This window comes from Mobula hypostoma, chromosome 5 (genome assembly GCF_963921235.1).
Source record: "Mobula hypostoma chromosome 5, sMobHyp1.1, whole genome shotgun sequence".
In the NCBI taxonomy this organism is placed as follows: domain Eukaryota; kingdom Metazoa; phylum Chordata; class Chondrichthyes; order Myliobatiformes; family Myliobatidae; genus Mobula; species Mobula hypostoma.
In genome coordinates, this window is record NC_086101.1 from 36,346,746 (window position 1) to 36,369,499 (window position 22,754).

General features: G+C 41.0%; 1 protein-coding gene across 2 annotated transcripts in view; it reads right to left on the minus strand.

The window, feature by feature from the left end:
• Positions 1–22,754, minus strand: part of pcca (propionyl-CoA carboxylase subunit alpha) — a 489,189-nt gene that overhangs the window by 267,932 nt on the left and 198,503 nt on the right. For both annotated transcript variants that reach the window (XM_063048382.1, XM_063048383.1), the window contains exon 7: positions 16,219–16,350. In XM_063048382.1, coding sequence (XP_062904452.1) covers positions 16,219–16,350 — 132 coding nt within the window. The remainder of the gene's footprint in view (positions 1–16,218; positions 16,351–22,754) is intronic.

Consider the following 22,754-nt stretch of genomic DNA (forward strand, 5'->3'; position numbering starts at 1 on the left):
AAGATTGGTTTGTGTGTTTGAAGAATGCTTTCAACGGTGCATCTATAAAAATTAGTGAGGGTTTTAGGGGACAGGCCAAATTTCTTTAGCTTTCTCAGGAAGTAAAGGTACTGGTGGGCCTTCTTGGCAGTGGACTCTGCTTGGTTGGACCAAGTCAGGTCATTTGTGATACTGACCCCGAGGAACTTAAAGCTTTTGACCCTTTCCACTTGCGCATCACCGATGTAAATGGGGTTGTGCGGTCCGCAACTCCTTCTGAAGTCAACAACCAATTCCTTCGTCTTGCTGATGTTGAGGGATAGGTTATTGTCTTTGCACCATGTCATAGTATAACTACTGATTATTGAGTACAACTGACACATCTTCATACCATCTTAACTCTAAACGTCTTCCTATTTTGCCTAAAAAGTGTTGGGAAAAAAAAATCAATAAATAGGGGACAAATGGACTCTTTTATTGCTGTGGAATATGATTACAAGACTGGATGTCGCCTCCATGGAATGTGCTAAAGAATGTCAGTTTGTGAATGTAGAGCATTCTGAAATGGGTGGATGAAGAACAAGAATGTTCAATGTACCTCAATACTAATGACATAGGTTGAAGAAACTGAGGTCCTGCAAACAGATTTTAGTAAAGCAGGAAAAGGTAACTTGCTGTAGCATCAGCCCTCCACTCCATCCTATCCCACCTGAACAAAATGCCTCAAATGCTAGATTGATGTTCATCAATCCTCAGAGGCTGGTGGGTAAACTGTCCTCAGTGGGACTTAATACTCTTCTCTGTAACAGGCTCTTGGACTTCTTGACGGAAATGGCAACAACATATTAAGCTTTATCATGCTGAACACTGGTGCTGACCAAGGCTGTGTGCTCAGCCCCGCGGCTGAGTCGCAACTGCACTACCAGATGCAGCTCAAGTTCGCTAATGATGCTACAGTGGTTCTGCTCATCCTCAACAATGATGCCAGCTAACAGAAAGGTGGTAGAGAGGCTCATCAAATGGTGTCAGAACAACAACCTGAGTCTCAAAGTGGACAAGACAAAAAAGATGATTGTGATGTTATGTTTTCTAATTCCATAAACCAATCAAAAGAAAAACATGGAAGCATGGGGATAAATGAGAATTGACTTCGTTTTTATTTATGACAGCGTGTGCTATTCATGTACTTTTACATATACGCAAACCAAGTTATTTAAAGAAAATATGCTGAAACAAACAATATTTTTATAATATCACTCAAATATTACTGAAATATACAATTCTCCTCCATACTTAGCAAAGATCTCCAATATAGAATGCATCATAACTTATATAAAATGCCTATAAAAAGTATTCACCCACTTTGAAAGTTTTCATGTTTTATTATTAAAGTTGAATCACAGTGGATTTACTTTGGTTGTCTTGACACTGATCAACAGAAAAGACTCTTCTGTGTAAAAGTGAAAACAAATTTCTACAAAATGGCCTAAATTTATTACAATTATTCAACACAAAATAATTGATTGCATAATTACTCACCCCCTTCAAGTCATTATTTAGTAGATGTACCTTTGGCAGCAATTACAGCCTTGAGTCTATGTGGATAGGTCTCTATCAACTTTGCACTTTGGACACTGCAATTTTTTCCCCATTCTTCTTTACAAAACTGCTCAAGCTCTGTTAGATTGTATGAGGATCATGAGTGAACATTCCTTTTCAAGTCCAGTCACAAACTTTGAATTGGATTGAGGTCTGGACTCTGACTTGGCCACACCAGGACATTAACTTTGTTGTTTTTAAGCCATTCCTGTGTAGCACTGGCTTTTCGGTTGCGGTCATTGTCTTTCTGGAAAACTTGCAGACTCCATCAGGTTTTCCTCCAGGATTTCCCTGTATTTTACTGCATTCATTTTATCCTCTACTTTCACAAGTCATCCAGGGCCTGGTATAGTGAAATATCCCCACAGCATGATGTAGCCACCACCATGCATCACGGTAGGGATGGTGTGTTTTTAATGATGTGTGGTATTTGGGTTATGCCAAACATAGCATATAGTCTGATGGTCAAAAAGCTCCGTTTTAGTTTCATCAGACCATAGAACCTTCTTCCAGCTGACTTCAGAGTCTCCCACATGCCTTCAGGCAAACTCTAGCTGAGATTTCATGAGAGTTTTTTTTCCAACAGTGGCTTTCTCTTTGCCATTCTCCCGTAAAGCTACAACCGGTGAAGCACCTGGGCAACAGTTGCTGTTTGCGCAGTCTCTCCCATTTCAACCATGGAAGCTTGTAACTCCTTCAGAGTTGTCATAGGTCTCTTGATGGCCTCCCTCAGTAGTCCTCTTCCTGTATGGTCACTCAGTTTTTGAGGACGGCCTGCTCTAGGCCAATTTACAGCTGTGCCATATTCTTTCCATTTCTTGATGAGTGTCTTAACTGTACTCTAAGGGATAGTCAGTGACTTGGAAATTTTCTTGTACCCATTTTCTGACTTGTGCTTTTTAATAACCTTTTCATGGAGTTGCATGAGTGTTCTTTTGGCTACTGACTTACCAGCAGTTGGACCTTCCAGAATACAGGTGTATTTTTACTACAATCAATTGAAACACCTTGACTGCACACAGGGTGATCTCTATTTAACTAATTACATGACTTCTAAGACCAATTAATAATAATAATACTTTATTGATCCTGAGTGGGAAATTCTTTCATTACAACAGCAACATTTAAAACCACACTTAGCAGTGTACTTAACTAATAACAAATACAGAATAGTAGTGTAAAAATAGTAAACATATAAAAAGTGTACCAAAGTACAATAATAATGTACAAAATAATAAAGCAGAGACTATTGTACTATGATGTGTGTTCACCTGTCGCACAGAGAAGAAATCTATATGCTTATTGGATTTGGTAGGAGAGATTTTCTGCAACAATCCTTTTAACAGCAGAGCTGAATGAGTCTGTTCGAAAGGTGCTTCTCTGCTTATTCAGTAGGTCATGGAGAGGATGTGCCAGATTGTCCGTAATTGATAAGTTTGTTTAGTGACCTCCTCTCCACCACTAACTCAACAGAGTCTGTATTCTAGCCAAGGTTGGATCCATTCTTTTCAATGAGTTTGTCTATTATTTTGCATCACCAGCATCAAAGCTGTAAAGAAGATTGCACTCGCTACAACAGACTGGTAAAAGATCTCCTACATCCTGCTGCACATACTAAAGGATCTCAGCTTACTTATAGAGTCTGTTCATCCCCTTCTCGTAAACAGCCCTGGTGCTGGCTTTCCAGTCAAGTCTGTTGTCAAGGGGAACACCCAAGTATTTGTACTCCTGCACCAGCACAACCTCTTTTCCTAGAATGTATACAGGACTCGTCACAGTCCTCTTCCTTCTAAAAATCAATCACCGACTCTGTGGTTTCAGCGACATTCAGCAGCAGGTGATTCTTTTATATTTGTAATTAATTTAGATCATTTTGTAGAAATCTGTTTTCACCTCAACACGAGAGTCTTTTTCTGTTCATCAAAGTCAAAAATAGCCGAGTTAAATCCACTGTGATTCAATGTTGCAAAACAATAAAACATGAAAACTTTTTTGGGGGGGGGAGGAACACTTTTTATGGGCACTGTACATATATATATATATATACACACACACACACACACACATAAATATACAGTATACTTTATAACACAATACCTTCAGCTTGGTAAATTTAAAATTGTCCCGTTCAATTTAATCGCTGTGGAGGATTTCTTACTCTTGTGGGATAACACCTTCCCTGAAAAGAGGATGGGGGGGGTGCGACACTTTGCTTGGCAGGTGAGATCTGTGACTGTGAAACAATTTCAGGTTCTGGGACCTTCTCCATGGCTGTAGGAGTCTGGGACTACAGGAAGTGTTTCTGACAGCTCAGGACACCTTTCTACTGGATGCGTTGGCATTCCAAACAATGCACAGCAAATTGCTCAATCTGTTGATCAATCCCAAGTAGCCAGACAAAGCTTCAAGCCAATGCTTTATTTTGATCACTCCAATGTGACCAGCATGTAACCCCTCCAACAATTTAGCTCTCAGCTTGAATGGTACAACTCTCAGTCCCCACATCAGGCAACATCCATCATTTTATTTTAGTTTAGTTCATTGAGATACGGCGCAGAATAGGCCCTTCCAGCCCTTTGAGCCATACCGCCCAGAAATCCCCCAATTTAATCCCAGTCTTATCACTGGACCATTAACAATGACCAATTAACCTAACAACCAGTATGTCTTTGGACTGTGGAAGGAAACCGGAACACCCAGAGGAAACCCATGTGGTCATGGAGAGAACGTACAAACTCCTTACAGCCAGCAGCAGGAATTGAACCCGGGTCACCTGTAAAGCATTGTGCTAATCACTGCACTACCATGCTTGACAGCCACCTCACACTGCTCTGTTCATTGCGGTAATGAGTTCAAGGTGAAGGGCACAGGTTTGACAAGAACCTGTTAGAATAATTGACAAATCCTAAAAAGGACCACAACCGTGACACACCATTTAGCCTTGGCGCATCCACCACTTCCTGAATTTTCTCAGCATACTTGTGTAATCCTTCTGTGTCAATGGCGTGATCACCGTAAGTGATGGTTGGTTTAAAGAATTTACACTTCTTAACATCTAAAAAATTTTTTAATTCAATATTTTTAACACTGTCAAGAATCTGGAGATGTTCCTTGGATGCTATTCAGGTAACAATGAGTACCTGGCCAGCCTTGCAGAATCTGGTCCCTAGCTTTCTGTCAGAGTGCAGATGCAAATATTACTACAAAAATAAGCCTATTATTGCGATAAAGGCCTTTGTCCATGTTTGCGGTGAAAAGCTAAGTCCACTTTCTGAAGCGTTTTCTTCCAGAAAGGTTTGCAAATATATCCCCTATCCTGGGCAGAGGGTATTGATCTACTTTCAGTACTGACAGACCCACTTTCCTTGGCTGCTGGGATGACTGATATTGCCCATAGGCTCCACTCAACCTTGGAAAGAATTAATTCAGCCTCCACATGATCTAGCTCACCCACTACTTTATCATGGACGGCATATGAAACTGGAAGGGCTTTGTAAAACTTGAGTGTGGCATTTTCATTTAACACTATTTTACCCTTGATATGGTTGAGTTTTCCAAAGCCATCCTTCAACACTGCTGTGACATCATCCGGTACCTTTCTTAATTCATTTTCAGTCCCAGATGTGACATGCAAATTGTGAATGGATCTCCAATCAAGTTGTAGTTGTCTCAGCTACTCACTCACTAGTCCTCCTGTTTTTACCACACACATGGCCAATGTGGCTTATTGGTTGCTGTATTTCACTGTCATGAATGTCATTCCCACTGAGTTTTTTTTCTCTAATATAACTTCTTCGTTGGATATCTACAGGCTTCAGTTCACTATCTTTGAAATGCCATTCAAAGTCATTTTGTGGAATGACTGAAACAGCCAAGTCAGTGTCCAATTCCATCTTAATTAATTTACCATTGACTTCTGGTGTAAGCCATATTGCTTGTCTATTGTTAGTTTTCACAAGGTAAATCTCAAGGCTACCCAGTTCTGTGTCACTCTCATCATTATCAGATTTTTCATCAACAGCATGCAGATCAGTTTTTGAAATTGCAACTCGATTTTTTACCTTTATCTCTTCCTTGTGCAGTCCATTTATTTTTGCCTGACCAACATACTCTTTGTATGTATTTTCTGAAAGTTTCACCTTTAAACCTGCATTAGTTTGGTATATGTGAAGCCCTGCCACAATGGTAACACAATTTGCTTGCTCTGGTATGTTTTTGTTTAGATATTTTAATTTTGTTCACACTCACTTTCATTCCTGACTGTAACTCAAATGCATCTCTGGCTACGATTTCCATTGATACTGTAATCTCAACTGCTCTTTTAAATGTGAGTTGTGCTTCAGTTTGGAGCTGTTTTTGAATGCTTTCTTGTAAGATTCCAGAAACTGAACAATCTCTCATTAAGCCCATCACTGAACTGACGATGCTCCGACAATCTCTCCAATTCAGCCACATCCCCTGAAATGGACTCCCCTTTCTTTAGATTCCACTTATGAAACCGAAAGCGCTCTGCAATCATCAACAGTTTTGGTTCTAAATGTTCCTGTATTACTTTCACGATCTCCACAACTCTATTTTCAGCTGTTTTAGTTGGAGTAGGTAAACTTCAAAGCAAACTGTATGGTTTTCCACCCATTAAACTCAGCAAAGTTGACACTTGCTTTGCATTTCCATCGAAGTAGTGTTCAATTTGTTTATTACGCAATATCCAGTTATCCATTCTGCAGTTGAACACATATAACGTTCTGAAGTAGCCAGTCACTTCCGCTCTTTTATAAATCTTTAAAAAATTTATTTATGATTATTATCACCTATTACTCACTGTTTATGAACCTGTGAATTCCACATGCTTCTACTTTTTTAAAAATGTAAACATCATCTCCTTTTCCAAAGAAACCGTACATTGGGGTTTTTTTTTAAATTCGAACATCTCTCTGTACTTTTTTTAACTCAAATGTCACACTGCTTTTAAACACATTGGTAGTCACCTCGGGTTTGTTTAAAACTGACTTGTTGCCACTGTTAGGCTTTGTAATTCCATAAACTAATCAAAAGAAAAACACAGGAACCCTGGGATAAATGCATGTCAGCTAGGTTTTTACTTTTAGCAAGACATGCACTTATGACATAGTGGCATATTGACATATGTCACTCACACACTTTTACATATAATCCATAATAATTCATTTAAACAAAGAATGTTTAATCAAACAATATACACGGGGTGATTGATAAGTTCATGGCCTAAGGTAGAAGGAGTCAATTTTAAAAAATTTTAGAAAACCTAGCACATTTATTTTTCAACATAGTCCCCTCCTACATGGGGTCATGGAGCATATGGATCCCTTCTTTGTAGAAGTGGTCCACAGCAGAGGTGATTTGTAAGTTCGTGGCCTAAGGTAGAAGAAGATGAGTTATTAACTTCAAACTTTCTGCATTATCACTCAAAGAGTTGAACTACGCATGCATGTAACAAGAGCGTCTTGGACCTCCAGGTGGTCCACAGCAGGGGTGATTGATAAGTTCATTGCCTAAGATAGAAAGAGATACAGCTCTCGTTACATGCACGTGCAGTTCAACTCTTTGTGTGAAAATGCAGAAAATTTGAAGTTAATAACTCATCTCCTTCTACCTTAGGCCACGAAATTTTCAACCACCCCTCATATTTACAATATTACACAAATATTACTGAAATAGTAAATACAGAACAGTGGACAGAACAGGGGTCGACCACTCTCCTTTGCAGGAGAGTTCCCTAACATGGAGAAAGTGAAGAGCACCAAGTTCCTTGGTGTGCACATAACAGACAATCTAACCTACACTCACAACACCTCTTCATTAGGCAAGAAGGCATAGCAGTGTCTATACCTTTTGAAGACACTGAGGAGTGCAAGGATCCCGCCTAGGAGCACCATCAAGAGTACACTGTCTGGCTGCATCATTGTGTGGCAAGAAAGCTGCAAGGCATCGCACTGCAAGACCCTACAGTGGAAGGGATAACCATGGTCTCCCTTCCCGCACGTCGATTTGTGACATTTACCAGCAGTGTCAGATATAAAGTGCCTGAAGCATTGTTCAGTATCCCTACCACCCATCCAACATTCTGTTTGACATACTATCATCAGGAAGGAAGTACAGGAGCATCAGGATTCAGACTGCCAGACAGAGTAACAGTTTCTTACCTCAGGTTGTGAGACTAATCAATACCCAGCCAGCACCAGTCTCATCACTAGAACAACGAGCTGTTTACTGTTTACCTGTTCTGCACACAGTATGCACTTTAAATTATATTTTATTAACTTATTTATGGTAATATTTTATTTTATGTGCTGTGAGATAAATGTTTTGTATATGTACCGTGGACCACAGGAATGTTGTTTCATTTGGTTGTATATACGTATAATCAGATGACAATAAACTTGAACTTAATTTGATTCAGAATCAGAATCAGGTTTATTATCACCGGCATGTGACATGAAGGTTGTTAACTTAGCAGCAGCAGTTCAATGGAATACATAATCTAGCAGAGAGAGACAAATAAATAAATAAACAAGTAAATCAATTACATATATTGAATAGATTTAAAAGAATGTGCAAAAACAGAAACACTGTACATTAAAAAAGTGAGGTAGTGTCCAAGGCTTCAATGTCCATTTAGGAATTGGGGAAGAAGCTGTTCCTGAATTGCTGAGTGTGTGCCTTCAGGCTTCTGTATCTCCTACCTTATGGTCTGATGGTAACAGTGAGAAAAGGGCATGCCCTGGGTGCTAGAAGTCCTTAATAATGGACGCTGCCCTTCTCAGACACCATTCCCTAAAGATGTCCTGGGTACTTGGTAGGCTAGTGCCCAAGATGGCGCTGACTAGATTTACAACCTTCTGCAGCTTCTTTCAGTGCTGTGCAGTGGCCCCTCCACACCAGACAGTGATGCAGCTTGTCAGAATGCTCTCCACAGTACAACTATGGAAGTTTTTGAGTGTACTTGTTGATATGCCAAATCTCTTCAAACTCCTAATAGAGTATAGCCGCTGTCTTGCCTTCATTATAGTTACATCAATATGTTGGAACGAGGTTAGATCCTCAGAGATCTTGACACCAAGGAACTTGAAGCTGCTCACTCTCTCCACTTCTGATCCCTCTATGAGGATTGGTATTTGTTCCTTCATCTTACCCTTCCTTAAGTTCACAATCAGCTCTTTCATCTTACTGACATTGAATGCCAGGTTGTTGCTGCAGCACCATTCCACTAGTTGGCATATCTCACCCCTGTACGCCCTCTCGTCACCACCTGAGGTTCTACCAACAACGGTAGAATCATTATTGTTATATCTAACGAGACGTATTGAAAAACTTTCTTTAGCATGTCTTCCACACAGATCATTTCACCATATAAGTGCATGAAAGTAATGCACAGAAAGAAAACAAGAACAGAATGCGGAATATAGTGTTACAGTTACAGAGGAAGCGAGGTGCCACTAAGCAATTAAATGCAAGCAAACAATATGGTACAAGCTCATTAGGAGGCCAAGAGTCCCGCCTTTTTATACAAGAGGACTGTTCAACAACCTTACAACAGCAGGGGAAAAAGCTGCCCTTGAACGTTGTGGTACGTTTGTATGTACTTTCAGGATTTTGTCTCTTCTACCTGCTAGGAGGGGGGAATTAAAGAGCATGTCAGAGGTGGGGGTTGTCATTGATTATGTTGGCTGCTTTTCTGAGGCAGGCACAGTAAAAATTGGTAATCTCAGGATTACTACTAGTGCCATTTTCCACTAAGCACAACAGAAGGAGAAGATGGAAAATGAATGAAGCTTTCTACAGATGATGCAGGAAGGAGGGTTTTAGATTGCTGAATCATTACGAATATTTCTGGTACGGGCGAGACTGGTACTAATCAATGGTTTGTGCCTCATACCATTGGATTAATATCCTTGCAGGAGTGTTTTTTTGTTGGGGCCATTGCAAATAGTTTAAACCAGCCTGACAAGAGAATGGAAACCTATGGGGCGAAGGGAAGAGACAAAAAGTAGGCAGAGTATGTTGGTGAAGTCGAAACCACGGCAAACAACCAATCGGCAAAATTGCTAAAATGCAAAACCGAAGGTAATATATCCAAGTGCTCGTAGCATTAGCAACCTGGTAACTGAATCAACAATACAAATAGAAGTAAATTAACCATGTAATATAATTACCATCATGGAAATATAGCTGCAGGGTAAGCAAGGCTGGGAGCTGAAAGGTCAAGGATATCTGACATTTGGGAAGGATGGGCAAGAGGAAAAGGAAGTGGGTGGTGCATCTAATAAGGGAGGAGATCAGTACAGTGGCAAGGAATAATCTTAGCCCAGCAGATTATGAGGTAGAATTGGAATCAGTTTGAACTGAGCTAAAAGCGGTAAAAGTTTTGGTGACAATTATTTGCAGATCAAGTAATAGTTATAAACTATTACTTGATGATCTATATTGAATTGACTTTATTACTTACTTCCTTCATACACGAGTAAAAATCTTTATGTTATATCTCCATCTAAATGTGCAATTTATAGTTATTTATAATAAATAGCATGTACAACAGGATAGTCAATATAAAATAGAAATACAGTTGTAAAAAGCTTCAACAGGTATATAAAAAGACTAGGAAGCATAAATGATAGTCTTTGACAGACAATTGAGAAAATTTATAATGGACACTAATAAAATGGCAGAGGAATTAAGTAAGTACAGGTCCGAAATCCCAAAATTTCAACTTTTATCAAGCACTAACATGACGTCACAAATGGAAAATTCCACAAGACACTGGGAAGGTTCCCAGACAATGTGCAAGTCTCTGAGCATCGCAGAAGTGACCTAACATATGGAATGAACAGAAGCTAATGAAAAATAGAAAAACACTGCAGAAATTGAAAAATGAAGGTCTCGATAACATGTTGAAAGAATGCATTTGTCAGCGTCGGAGTGAACATATGCCACTTAATGATACGATGATCATGAAAATTGAAAGTATTTGTGAACATTCAGAAGGCTGGTTGCAGAAATTTAGGAAGAGACATGGCATTAAATTTTTAAAGACTTAAAACATTTTAAAGACAAAGTAACTGATTATGAAGCAGCAGAAAAATTCATTGATAAATTTGCAAAGATTGTCTCTGATGAAAATTTAACACCAGAACAAGTCTACAATGCTGATTGGTTTTATACCTACAAAAAAATGTATAAAAAATGTAAAATACAACATCAGTGTCTTGAAACCTTTTAATCAAAATACGGCATCATAGATAGAGACTGAAAGCCTGCTGTTGTTTGTTGTTTAACAGCTGATTCAGGTATTCTCTCGATGCTGCTGTGCCACTTTTGTACCCTGCATACATTATATTTTCATTATATTAATGGTATGTCATAATTTTTGCTGTTAAGTATATATGTGTGATGAACAAGTGTAAGACAAAGACTGCTTACTGGTAGCACATAACTTCAGAGTTGGAAATGATGGCAACCCCAAACTATCTCATTATATATTCCAGAATTCAAAAAAAGTCCCAAATGCAAAACACTTTCAGCCTCAAGCATTTCAGATAAGGGGTAGTCAACCTGCATTTTGTTTCTATTTACATAGAAGATGACACAGAAAAATGAGAAAGAGTAACTGAAGAGGAATATTTACTGTTACAACTAATGTAACAGTGGTGAAGAGAATGAACGTTTATGATGATGGATAGTTGTCACTCAAGAAGGTGTCAAACCACTTGAACATTGATGGAGCTTCCCTCATTTATATAGATGATCCAGTTGACGTTCTGGGCAATGGTGACCCTCAGGATGTTGATGTTGGCACCAAGTGTTACCCCTGTAACCTATCTATGGCCTATATTGTCTGTCCTGGTACCATATCCAATGCAGACTTTGGTGACCATGGTTTTCCATATAGATCTATCCTTTGTTTTTTGGATGACTTCCATTTCCTCGACGTTAAACCACCCAGTTAGGCTTTTAATGTACATAAGCCGAGGTCTTCCTCTAGGTTTGCTCCTCTCAATCTTTCCAGAGAGTATGAGTTTTTCTAGTTCATCTTTCCGCATGATGTGTCCTAGGAATCTGAGTTGTCTTTCTCTTATTGTTGGTATGAGTGATCGAACTGCTCGGGCTCTTCTGAGAACAGCCTGTACTACATGTGTAAAAATTGGGATATTACGTCAAAACTTTTATAAATCACTATTCCGCCCTTAGGAGGAATACAGTGTGTTCGACGCAGTTTGAAAAAGTTTGGAGCCACTAAACAAGGGAGATCCCAAAATCACCCGTATGACTCAGTTATATATGAAATTAGAAAAGCTATTATACAACATTTTATTACACATCCCTAACTGCCCTTGAGAAGGCTAATATTGCTGGGGAGGACCCCCAGGGCTTTGACCCAGTGATGGTGAAAGGCCAGTGATACACTTCCAAGTCAGGATGGTATACAACTCACAGCAATACCAGCTGTGGATAGTGTCCCCACGTCACACTGCCTTTATCCACTTCGGTGATTAGCTTCACAGGTTAGAAGATTCAGCAGAGGCCTGCTGATTATTGTCGTGCATTGGTAAACAAAGCAGCTATGGTTTGATGGTGGTGGAGGGAATGAAGGTTTGGGGATGTTCTCCTTCCAGCAGAGGAAGTTAAAGGGAATACAGGAGACTGCAGATGCTGGAATCTGGAGCAACAATCAATGTGCTGCAGGAACTCCGCAGATCATGCATCTGTGGGAGGAAAGAAATTAGAACACAGAACACTACAGCATAGTACAGGCCCTTTGGCCCAAGATGTTGTGCGAACCTCTTAATCAACTCCAAGATCAATCTAATGCTTCCCTCCCACACAGCCCTCCATTCTCTTTAACCATGTGAATATCAAAAAGTCCCTTAAATATCCCTTATGCATTTGCTTCTACCACCACCCCTGGCAGCCTGTGCCACACACCTACCAGTTTATTAAAAAAAACCTACCTCTCACATCCTCTCTATATATTTTTTCTCCAATCACCTTAAAAATAAGCACTCTCTTATTAGCCATTTCTACCTTGCGAAAACAACACTGGCTGTCTACTCCTAGAAAACTCTTTGCTCACTCTCAACCAAGATATAGTCTCTAATCTAGACAATATCCTATTAAAATCTCCTCTGCACCTTCTCTAAAGCTGCCAAATCTGTCCTATAATGAGGTGACCAGAACTGGACACAATACTTCAAGTGAGGTCTAACCAGAGCTTTATAGTTCTGCAACATTATTTTACATCTCTTGAACTCAATCCCAAAAAAAATGAATGCCAGCACACCATACACTACCTTAACCACCCTATCAACTTGCAACAGCAAATCTGAGGGATCTATGGGTGTGGATCCCAAGGTCCCTCTGTTCCTCCACACTGTTCAGAATTCTACCACTCACCCTGTATTCAGCCTTCAAATTTGACCTTCCAAAGTATATTTCTTCACACTCTTCCAAACTGAACTCCATCCACTACTCATAAACATAAGAAAATTTGTAGATGCTAGAAATCTAAGCAGCACATACAAAATGCTGGAGGAACTCAGCAGGCCAGGTAACATCTATGGAAAAGAGTAAACAGTCGTGTTTCGGACCAAGACCCTTCTACTACTTCTCAGCCATCTCTGCATCCTATCAATGTCCTGCTGTAACCTACAACAACTTTCTACAATACCACCAACCTGCATCAACATTTTAGGTCAGAAGTTCTGATGCAGGGTTTCGGACTGAAAACTTCAACAATGATACAGGGTTTTTACCTGAACTGTGAAAATTGCTTTCCTGCTCCAGATGCTGCATGACTCCCTGAGTTCCTCCAGCACATTGCTTGCTGCTTTAGAAGGTTAAGGAGATCGGATAAGGAGTTTAAGTTTGCAACAAGTTTTTAAAAAGTAGATAAAGTTAAGCTATTTACAACAGGAGGATCAGTCACTTAAAAAAAAATCAACCGTCTCGACTTCACCGCACCTTGTTCCCATTCCAACCTCACTCCTTCCAAACGCTCTGCTCTCCACTCCCTCCGCACTAATCCTAACCGTACTATAAAACCCGCCGATAAGTGGAGGGTGCTGTTGTAGTTTGGCGTACTAACCTCTACCTTACCAAGGCACAGCGACAACTCGTGGATACCTCCTGTTTAACCCTTGATCATGACCCCACTAAGGAGCACCAGGCCATTGTCTCCCACACCATCACCGACTTCATCCGCTCAGGGGATCTCCCATCCACTGCTACCAACCTTATAGTTCCCACACCTCGCACTTCCCGTTTCTACCTCCTACCCAAGATCCACAAACCTGCCTGTCCAGGAAGACCTATTGTCTCAGCTTGCTCCTGCCCCACTGAACTCATTTCTGCATACCTCGACACTGTTATATCCCCCCTTGTTCAATCCCTTCCTACCTATGTTCGTGACACTTCTCACACTCTGAAACTTTTCGATGATTTTAAGTTCCCTGGCCCCCACCGCTTTATTTTCACCATGGATGTCCAGTCCCTATATACTTCCATCCCCCATCAGGAAGGTCTCAAAGCTCTCCACTTCTTTTTGGATTCCAGACCTAATCAGTTCCCCTCTACCACCACTCTGCTCTGTCTAGCGGAATTAGTCCTTACTCTTAATAATTTCTCCTTTGGCTCTTCCCACTTCCTCCAAACTAAAGGAGTAGCCATGGGCACCCGTATGGGTCCTAGCTATGCCTGCCTTTTTGTTGGCTTTGTGGAACAATCTATGTTCCAAACCTATTCTGGTATCTGTCCCCTACTTTTCCTTCGCTACATTGACGACTGCATTGGCGCTGCTTCCTGCACGCATGCTGAGTTCGTTGACTTTATTAACTTTGCCTCCAACTTTCACCCTGCCCTCAAGTTTACCTGGTCCATTTCCGACACCTCCCTCCCCTTTCTAGATTTTTCTGTCTCTATCTCTGGGGACAGCTTATCTACTGATGTCGACTATAAGCCTACTGATTCTCACAGCTATCTGGACTATTCCTCTTCTCACCCTGTCTCTTGGAAAAATGCCATCCCCTTCTCGCAATTCCTCCGTCTCCGCCACATCTGCTCTCAGGATGAGGCTTTTCATTCCAGGACGAAGGAGGTGTCCTTCTTTTTTAAAGAAAGGGGCTTCCCTTCCTCTACCATCAACTCTGCTCTCAAAAGCATCTCCCCCATTTCACGCACACCTGCTCTCACTCCATCCTCCCGCCACCCTACTAGGAATAGGGATCCCCTTGTCCTCACCTACCACCCCACCAGCCTCCGGGTCCAACATATAATTCTCCGTAACTTCCGCCACCTCCAACATGATCCCACCACTAAGCACATCTTTCCTCCCCCCCCCCCACTTTCCGCAGGGATCGCTCCCTACATGACTCCCTTGTCCATTCGTCCCCCCATCCCTCCCCACCCATCTCCCTCCTGGCACTTATCCTTGTAAGCAGAACAAGTGCTACACATGCCCTTACACTTCCTCCCTCACTACCATTCAGGGCCCCAGACAGTCCTTCCAGGTGAGGCGACACTTCACCGGTGAGTCGGCTGGGGTGATATACTGCGTCCGGTGCTCCCGATGAGGTCTTCCATATATTGGCGAGACCCGACACAGACCGGGAGATTGTTCCACTGAACACCTACGCTCTGTCCGCCAGAGAAAGCAGGATCTCCCAGTGGCCACACATTTTAATTCCATGTCCCATTCCCATTCTGACATGTCTATCCATGGCCTCCTTTACTGTCAAGATGAAGCCACACTCGGGTTGGAGTAACAACACCTTATATTCCGTCTGCGTAGCCTCCAACCTGATGGCATGAACATTGACTTCTCTAACTTCCGCTAATGCCCTACCTCCCCCTCGTACCCCATCCATTATTTATTTATATACACACATTCTTTTTCATTCTCTCCTTTTTCTCCCTCTGTCCCTCTCACTATACCCCTTGCCCATCCTCTGGTTTTCCCCCTTCCCCCTTTCTTTCTCTCTGGGCCTCCTGTCCCATGATCCTCTCATATCCCTTTTGCCAATCAACTGTCCAGCTCTTGGCTCCATCCCTCCGCCTCCTGTCTTCTCTGATCATTTCGGATCTCCCCCTCCCCCTTTCAAATCTCTTACTAGCTCTTCTTTCAGTTAGTCCTGACGAAGGATTTCGGCCTGAAACGTCGACTGTACCTCTTCCTGGAGGTGCTGCCTGGCCTGCTACGTTCACCAGCAACTTTGATGTGTTGCTTGAAATTCCAGCATCTGCAGATTTCCTTGTGTTTGTGTTAAAAAAAAACCCACATGGTTTATGATATAATAGCAAATTGGCCAGGGGAATGAATATGAGAAATATTGTTACACATTGAGTTGTTATCTTGAACACCCTACCTGGAAGCACGGAGAAAGCAGATTCAATGGTAACCTTCAAACACACTTGGAACTCTAAGAAAAAATGTATGTTATGGGAAAGTACCAGAAAATGTGGGCTAAATAGATAATTTGTTCAAGGGACTAACACAGGCATGACAGGCTGAATTGTCTACCACTGTGCTTTTTAATTCTATTTACTGGATAACTGAATGACATGGAACTGTGTCAGTGCCAGACTAATCCAACCGTACTCCAGATGCCTCACCTTGACCACTCCATCATAACCAGGGATGGTGTTGACTTTTGCGTTCTTGGCTATTAACTTGCTTTCTATCTTGTCACCCATGGCTTGGATAGCATGCATGTCAGGTCCAATGAATGTGACACCATCAGCAGCCTGCAGAGATAATGAAGATCAAAGATTTACTTTAGCAACATATCTTCCATCAGCAGTGATGCTCTTTCACATAGTTTTATAAGTGGGTAAAGCCCTCCAGATCACCACCACAGTACACAATCCCTTAACTCTATATGTTAACCCATGTCTTCTACTGAAATAACTATATACAGACAAACAAATCTGAAAAGCTTGCAATTATGTGTTCAACATTCACTTTCTTACCTTTCAGTTCTGGCACAAGCATTGAACATAAAGCAGCACATTTCAAAATTGTGCAAAGCTGCCCTCTGTCAAAAACAATTGAGCTGGCACTAGACTGGCTGGTGAGAGATGTTCCCAATGGTTATAAAGCAAATGCAAAGTAACCACGAGTACAAAATCTTTGAAAACTCAGCTAGCTCTGACAGGAACTGCCTTTACTCCAAATACATAATGTTACAAAGTAACACAACGCTGCAAAAATACAGTGAGGATTAAACATAATGGGCTTCACACAAGCAGTGAAAGTAACGAGGAATGAACCAAGATACAAGTGTCATCAGTCTCAAACTAAATTCCCAATACTTCAAATTTATTGTCATTCAACCATACACATGTTTACAGCTAAACAACATTCCTGTGACCAAGGTGAGTAAAACAAAGTATATTTATCACATACAGTACATATTAACATAATATTAATAGATAATTTTAAAAATCTGTAGATTTACTGTGCAAGTTGACACAGCACCATGCTGGTGTTCCAGTGAAAGATCTAATGACCAATATAAACTCTTGAGTTCTCCAGGATATAAAAGTTTTCAAAAAGTTTAAAGTCACAATGTGTAATTTATAGCAAGTCAGACAGAAGGTGGGTGGTGGGAGTGGGGACGGTGGGAGGTGGGAATGCAATATACAAACTAGAACACCCTTTTTGGCAATGAATAAGCAATTACACCTACAATATGTTGGAGCACCGTCAACAATTTGCATAAATACATCCATTTTCTGATATTGTGTACTGACAGTTGTGACAGAGAACAGCAATGCTCAAATGTTATAGTGGTTTACACGATAATTCAAATTTGGTGGGGAAACTTTAAGACAATGTTCAGTTAAATGAACAAGATGATAACAGTTTACCCTCTTTGAAAGTTATTACAATTCTGAGTGATCCAAAATAAATTCTCAAGATGGCTTGAGACATTATAAATGTAGCACACTCACAAGGAACGGATGACTTTCGACTAGAGCTTTCAGCAACTGGGGATTTCTTCTTCTCATTTCTGGCTCTGCTGAAGATTTATCAACAGGGATTGATTGCTATGAATATTCATCAACATGATTATCACTGCATCATGCAAATACAGAATCACAGAGTGGCTACAGCACAGAGGGAGTTCATTCTAACTGTTGAGTCAATACTAGCTCTGCGCAAGAGCAATTCCAAATCAGAATCATGATTTATCACTAATATATGATGTGAAATATGACAGTAATACTGTGCAATGATATAAAAAGATCAATAAATTACAAAAATAAGTAAATAGTGCAAAAACAAAAGTAATAACAAGGACAATTAAAAATCCAATGGTGGTGGGAAAGAAGATATTTCTGAATTATGAAGTATGTGTCTGCAGGCTTCTCTACCTCTTCCCTGAAGGTAGTAACAAGAAGAGTGTATGTTCTGAATGCTGATGGTCCTTGATGATGGACGCTGCTTTTCTGTGAAAACACACCATGTAGATATGCTCAATAGTGGCGGGGGGCGGGGGGCTTTACCTGTGATGGACTGAGCTATATCCACTACTCTTTGAAGGATTTTCTATTCAAGGGATTTGGCATTTCCATACCAGGCTGTGATGCTTTCTTGATATCCAAATATAACCCTCTTTTCTACTTTATTGAACACCTGCACATCTAGAGCTAGGTTGATATGATTTGCAATATCATGTGGCCTTCAATCAACCCATTCTTATCCAGGTGACCAATCATATCTGTGATTATTGGTTTGAGAACTGTCCTCACCAAATTTCAAATACTGTAACTAGTCTGTAGTTGTGCAGTTCATCCATTTTCCCTTTTTACTGAGTAATTTTCCAATCCTCATACACCAAACGGGAATTGTTAGATTTTAGCATGTTTTGACCAAGGCCTCTAAAACCTCTGAGGCATCCCAAATGGAATAAGTGATTTATCCATTTGAAATGCAGTTCACCTTTCTTGTGCCTTCTCTTTTTCAGTTTTAGCCCATCTAGAATCTTAACGCCTTTCATCTTCACTAAGCTTTTTGCTTCTTGTTGAAAACTGATGTTCCACACTAAATCCTTTGCTTCCAGGAATATTTTTTTTAGTACCTAATCCAATCCATTCTCATCGTACACTATCCTCTCCATACACCTGCAGAATTTTTCTGAATTCCCATTTGTGATTTTATCCAGTTTTTTCCATTTCCTTTTAAACGTCCCGTCCGAATCTCCTGTAATCAACCTGGTTCTTACCTGCATCAACAATGTTATGTTCCCTTTATTTTCTGCTGTGTTTTATTCTCATTTTTTTCAGGTCACCTGTGAGCACTAGCTTTGACTTGCTCAAAATCTCTCAAACAAGAATTTGCCTACACCTTGAATGAAACACCCCATTTTAAAATATAAAAACACAGGAGATTCTGCAGATGCTGGAAATCTTGAGGAAAGCACACAAAGTGCTGGAGGAACTCAGCAGGTCAGTTGCCATTTTAGGTCAAGACCCTTCATCAGGACTCCTTCAATATTATCATTTTAAAGGCCTCCTGTTACAGTTTTACCTGCCAAACTTCAGTTCCAATATACGCAGACTGATCTGCCCCTTCCATTAAAATCGACTTCCTTACATCTGTTACGTTGACCTTAGAACAGGGATTCCCAACCTGGGGTCCATGGACCTCTTAGTTAATGGTAGGGGTCCATGGCTTAAAAAAGGTTGGGAACCGCTGCTTTAGAATGATCTATTGGTTTGGCCAACTGCAAAATCAATTATTTTTAACAAAAAATCTGATGGAGGAACCCCACAGATGCTGCTCAATTCATTGAGTTCCTACAACAGATTGACTGTTACTGCAGATTTCAACATCTAGAGCCTCTTGTATCCATCATCTGGCTCAACTTTCACCCATTTCTGTCTCTCATCTATCACTACCCATCACCTGCCAGCACCTGTCTCTCAACTCCTCCCCTCACCCTTAGCTCCAACTGCTCCCCATCTCCCTCCTCACCTGGTTCCACCAGCCTACCTGGCTTCACAACTCCTTCTCACCACCATTCCATGTTCTCAGTCTTGATGCTGACTCTCAGACCAAGACAGCAACCCATCCCTTTCCCTCCACATGTGCTGCCCGAGTTCCTCCAGCCATTCGTTTTTCACCCATCTTCTAATTTGGCCCATCATATAACTGTTATTTAATAATCTCCTCAGAGTAGTTTGAGACACTTCAGTAATTTGAAATGGATATTAATGCAGCACTCAATTTGCACATGGCAAGCTCTCAAGCAACCCCCTCCATAATATTCTCTTTGAAGTAAATAGCTTGAATTAAAGGAGACCTGCTGGGTGGTTCTTACAAGAGAAAAAATATCCTGGTTGAAGTGGGGCTGGAGATGTATGGGATGGGAGTGGAGATTAGAAACAGCTCAATATTCTTTCCTCAAACACTGCCCTTTCTTCAGGGGTGGGGACAGGTTGAAGGCAAAGAACTGGAGGAGATGAAAAGGGTTTTTACAGAAAATACAAAAGCTCTCTCTGCTCCCTTGGTGGTGATGTTGCTTGGGGCATGCTTGGAGCAATACATTTGATTTGCCTGGTAAACAGGAGAAAACAGGAATAGCTCTTTTCAGCTGCAAATTTTATTGCTGGCATTTTTGAAACAGAATGGTTTCTTTAAAGCAGCTAAGGATTGCTCAAGTTAATGTTAATGTCAACAATTCTACATCACTGACAGCACAATGGAAAAGGAATGCAGGTGTTTAGTACAGAAACACCCCCCTGCCTTTCTCTCTGCAATCAATTAGGACTATAGGAAATGGATATAGGTGCTAATTACAAGAAGATAAAGTCAAACACCATGTATAAACAAAAGAAATTGCAGCAATGAGGTAATCCTCCAAAAGCTCATTGACATTTTGGCTTGAACAGAAATCAGGGAGGTTTTGTTTTGGAGTTTTCTGCAGCAGCAGTCATCAACAGTAAGCAAAGTGGTGACTATTAGCGCCACTAGCTGCTGAAATACTCAGATTCAGATTCAGATTTATTGTCACTGACATAAGTTGTGAAAGTTGTCTTGTGGCAGCAGTAGACTGCAGGCATAATAGCTTACTATGAGTTTCAACAAAGATAAATAAATAAATAAATAAGTGCGACTGAGGAATAACGAGGTAAGAAATCTAATGGTGGAGGGGAAGAAGTTGTTCCGAAAACACTGAGTGTGTGTCTTCAGGCTCCGGTACCTCCTCTCTGGGAGTAATGAAAAGAGGCCATGTCCTGGATGGTGAGGGTCCTTCAGGATGGCTGCCACCTTCTTGAGGCACCATGTTTGGAAGATGTCCTTGATGGTGGGGAGACTTGTGCCTGTAATGGAATCCTCCGAAGCCTCTAAACATCCTGTGCATTGGTGCCTTCATACTAGACTGTGCTGCAGACAGTCAGAATGCTGTCCACTGTACATTTGTAGAAATTTGCATGAGTCTCTAATGACACACCAAATCTCTTCAGATTCGTAATAAGGTAGAGTGGCTGGCATGCCTTTGTCATGATTGACAAGGGCCAGTACTCACTGGAATTTAGAAGAATAGGGGGGGTGGGGGGGGAGGGGGGATCTAATTGAAACCCACCAAATTCTGAAAGGACTAGATAGGGTGGATGTGGAGAGAATGTTTCCTAACGTGGGGGTATCCAGAACTAGAGGGCACAGCCTCAAAATTGAGGTGCGACCCTTTAGAAAAGAGATAAGGAGGAACTTTTTTTAGCCAGAGAGTGGTAAATCTTTGGAATGCTCTGCCACAGACTGTGGTGGAGGCCATCTTTGCCTATATTTAAGGCAGAAGTTGATCGTTTTCTGATTGGTCAGGGCATCAAAGGATATGGAAATAAGGCAGGTGTATGGAGTCGAGTGGGATCTGGGATCAGCCATGATGAAATGGTGGAGCAAACTCGATGAGCTGACTGGCCTAATTCTGTTCCTATGTCTTATGGTTTAATATGTTGTGCCCAGGATAGATCTTCTGAGATGTTGACTCCCAGGAATTTGAAGCTGCTCACTCTTTCCACCACTGACCCTCAATGAGGACTGGCATGTGTTCTCCCAACTTCCCCTTCCTGAAGTCCACAAACGATTCCTTGGTCTTACTGACACTGAATTGTTGCAACACCATTCAACTAGCAACCTATTTAGCTTCCGTATACCTCAGCGTCATCCGAGATACTGCCAATATCAGTGTATCTATAGATGGCGTTTGAGCTGTGTCTTGCCACACGGCTTCACTGTTCAGTGCAGAGAGATGTACTGCTAACTGTTGCAGTTCATCCTCAATTGTTTGATTACAAAGGACTCTGTGATCAAAAGGCTGTTACACATTGCACTGGAAGACCATCAACTAAGTACAAGACCATAGCTCATATTCCAGCTACCCTGTTTGCTGGGGCACAAGGGACTGCAGATGCTGGAATCTAGAGCACAAAGAATCTGCTGAAGGATTCTGTGTGTGTTGGGGTGGGATGGGGGGGGGGGGGGGAGAAGGGGAGAAAATGTCCAGGGTGGGTGGGATATTGAGGCATTGGGTATTGTAGACAGAGTCGACAGAGGAGAGCTGCTGTCTGTGATGCGCTGAGCTGTGCTCACAACACTCTACTGTTTTGTGCACTGTAATTTGACAACTGAGAGGCTAATCTTTGTTAAGGAATGCAAGCAATCTTCATTCAATTTCCAAGAAGGTATAACATGTATGGTGCTAATCAAAATGCACACTGGAATCTATCACAAGTCAATATGTAAAATATTATTTGTTTGCATATACTGTACTTGATTCACTTGATTCTTTTCTGTGAAATAATTTCTTTTTAACAACAAAGACAACAGTTGCTCACATTACTTCATGTGTAAAATTAAACAAAACAATTCACTCCGACATCTTAGGGAATGAAATCTTCCAACCACAATAGTCTAAACTCAGCGGTGGCAAACCTATGGCACACATACCCAAAATGGCTTGTGAAAGATTTTTGCTGGTACACAACATACAGTGCCACCCCTTAACTCATTCAACCATGCCCATAATAAAAAGGTAAATAATCTTTATCTTTACTGCCAAATAAATGTTTGCAAGTGCACATGATATTGGATGACCTATTTTTAAAAGCTCTCAAATCTGGTGTGTGCACATCAGTCTTTG